The 2,295-nt window shown below is 37.6% G+C and overlaps 1 protein-coding gene across 1 annotated transcript in view; it reads right to left on the bottom strand.

The window, feature by feature from the left end:
• Window positions 1–183: 183 nt before the first annotated feature.
• The window catches only part of FETUB (fetuin B), a 6,386-nt gene continuing 4,274 nt past the window's right edge, over window positions 184–2,295 (bottom strand). Inside the window, exons 4-5 of the mRNA XM_006773919.2 lie at window positions 1,078–1,241; window positions 184–342 (exon numbers count right to left, since the gene is read on the bottom strand). Of these exons, the coding sequence (XP_006773982.2) occupies window positions 184–342; window positions 1,078–1,241 (323 nt within the window). The remainder of the gene's footprint in view (window positions 343–1,077; window positions 1,242–2,295) is intronic.

Raw genomic sequence — 2,295 nt, forward strand, 5'->3', positions numbered from 1 at the left:
TTTCTGTATATTTTACAGCATCTATGATTTTTTACTGCAAAGGCATAACATTGCTGATGAAAATTGTATTTGCAATAAAATATTATTGCATCTGAGCCACCACAACCTCTAATTAGTCAGTTACTCCTTGAGGAGAAGAAAAGTGTCTTTGACAGCTCATACATAATTTGTGCTCAATCATACTTATAGATGATCTGGGAACACAAATCTTAAATTATGAAGACATTCAGGAATACTCACCCCATAGCGAGTGGGCTGATATCCACAACTGCTGGCTTCAGTTTTGATACATGGTGACTCTTTGATTAAATATTCCGCAAAGTAGGAGAAGCCATACATCCACTGGTATGAGACAAGAGTTGAGAAATAAAAATCAAACCTCTCTATGTAGAGAAACAACTGAGGTTTGGCAACATTATATTTATAGAAATCGTACATTCCCTGAGTCATTGTCAACACAGGTCTCCTGCTGTCCCTGTAATTCCCACCATGATCAAACCCCCTATTATGATTTTGTTATTAGGAAACATCATAATCAGCATTCCTTTCTTCCCTTTTAGGGATTTGAATGGGTTCTAAAAACCTTCCCTTGCCTGAGCTCAATTTTCCTCAAGCAGTTTTGTTTTTAGATTAGTTTTTCTTTATATGACAGATATCAACATAATTCAAATACAGATGAGCCTCCATTTCTCCTAATCCACAAAACTCAACATCCCCTCCAGGCCTTAACATGAAGCAGAAGCTGACCTGCTAAATGAGATCCATGGTCAATCAGATATGAGAATGTAGCAGTAAATAGTGAACCTGGGTAGAATAAACCAAGGAGACTCTGAGTCCATTTCCATTCATGCCTTAAAGGCAATGAGGTAAAATCAAATCTCACAACTCTTGTGCAAATTTCATGGAATAACTTAGAAACTGAAACATAATTGATTGAATGTGCTTCAGGTCTACCAAAGCAGGGAGTAAAGATTGGATTATAACCAAAAGAAGTGCCTTAATATTCTCCTCTCAGCTTAGAAATCGATAGCAACAGTTATGAGATATTGTTGGTGTAACTGGGCATTTCCACCTCACCTGGTTAGAAGCTTTGGTGACTTTGACAAGAGAATATTGCCCTGATTCACTGTCCTTGTTGAAACTTGCAAGTGTCTCTGTGGCAGTTTCCAGAACTTTGGGATCTGACAAGTTAGTGGGGGATGGGCAGTCAGGACACATTCTCTGAATCTTTCTTCGAGAAACTGTTGATGACAAAGAGAGTAGTTTAAAAATAAAGCTCCTTAATGATTTTTAATCCTATAAATCATATGATCACAGCAGAAGCAGAGATTAAATAAAAAAAGATATTCAGTTTCCGCAAGGATGGCGTGGAAAAGGCATTATCTGGAATGAAAGTTAGCTATCAGCAGTGAGTTTTCTGCAATGAGCAAGTATTCCTTCAATAATGTATTGAAAAATCTAAGCAAAATTTCTTTTTACCTAAAACAAATGTATTTATGCTCAGAATTTTGTTCAAAACACATATGTGTTTATATTGATACAAAAACCTTCCCCCCTATTAGTAGCTCAATACTTTCTATCATTATTGCCTCTGTAAACCAGCTGAGTATCTTAAAAGGTTGGGATCTTATTATTGGTATGTCTTATTCATTTTTTAGTCTCCAACACCTAAGATAATGTAAGTGCTTTGCAAATGCTCATTGAGTGAATAAATGAGTGACATATTGAAGGTGCAAGCACTCTTTCTCTCTGATTCAAAAATGTAAGTCAGCCAGAAATTGGCCAACTCATTGTATGATTGGCTAGAATAATCATTCTAATGGTACAGGCAGAATTTTTGACTGGGGGTTACAAAACTAGTGTGAAAGTTAGGATAGGAACTTCTCTGCAAGTTTTTATAGAGCAAAACAATTGATCAATCGTGCGTTTATATGAGTGTATTTGGCTATTCTTTGGGGGAGTTACATCCACAGTTTGTCACTCGTGGCACCAACCCTATGTGTCACTTTCTGACCTCCCATACCTCTGGTACCTGTGACTTTTGAGTCCTGATCTGCTTTACTAGTTGTTGTTTTCTAATTTAAGTAAGGCTCATCTTCTCAACCAGGAAGCTTCAACTGTGGCTAATACAACATTTGTTCTGTTGCCTTGTCCCTCAAAGGAACCAGCAACAGTCTTATGACCTGGAGCTTGTTAGAAATGTAGACTCTCAGGCCCCACCACAGACCTGTGGAATGAGAGTCTGTACTTGAACAAGATCCACCAGGGGAGTCACATGCACATAATAGTTTGACA

Source organism: Myotis davidii, unplaced genomic scaffold (assembly GCF_000327345.1).
Source record: "Myotis davidii unplaced genomic scaffold, ASM32734v1 scaffold1267, whole genome shotgun sequence".
Lineage (NCBI taxonomy): Eukaryota > Metazoa > Chordata > Mammalia > Chiroptera > Vespertilionidae > Myotis > Myotis davidii.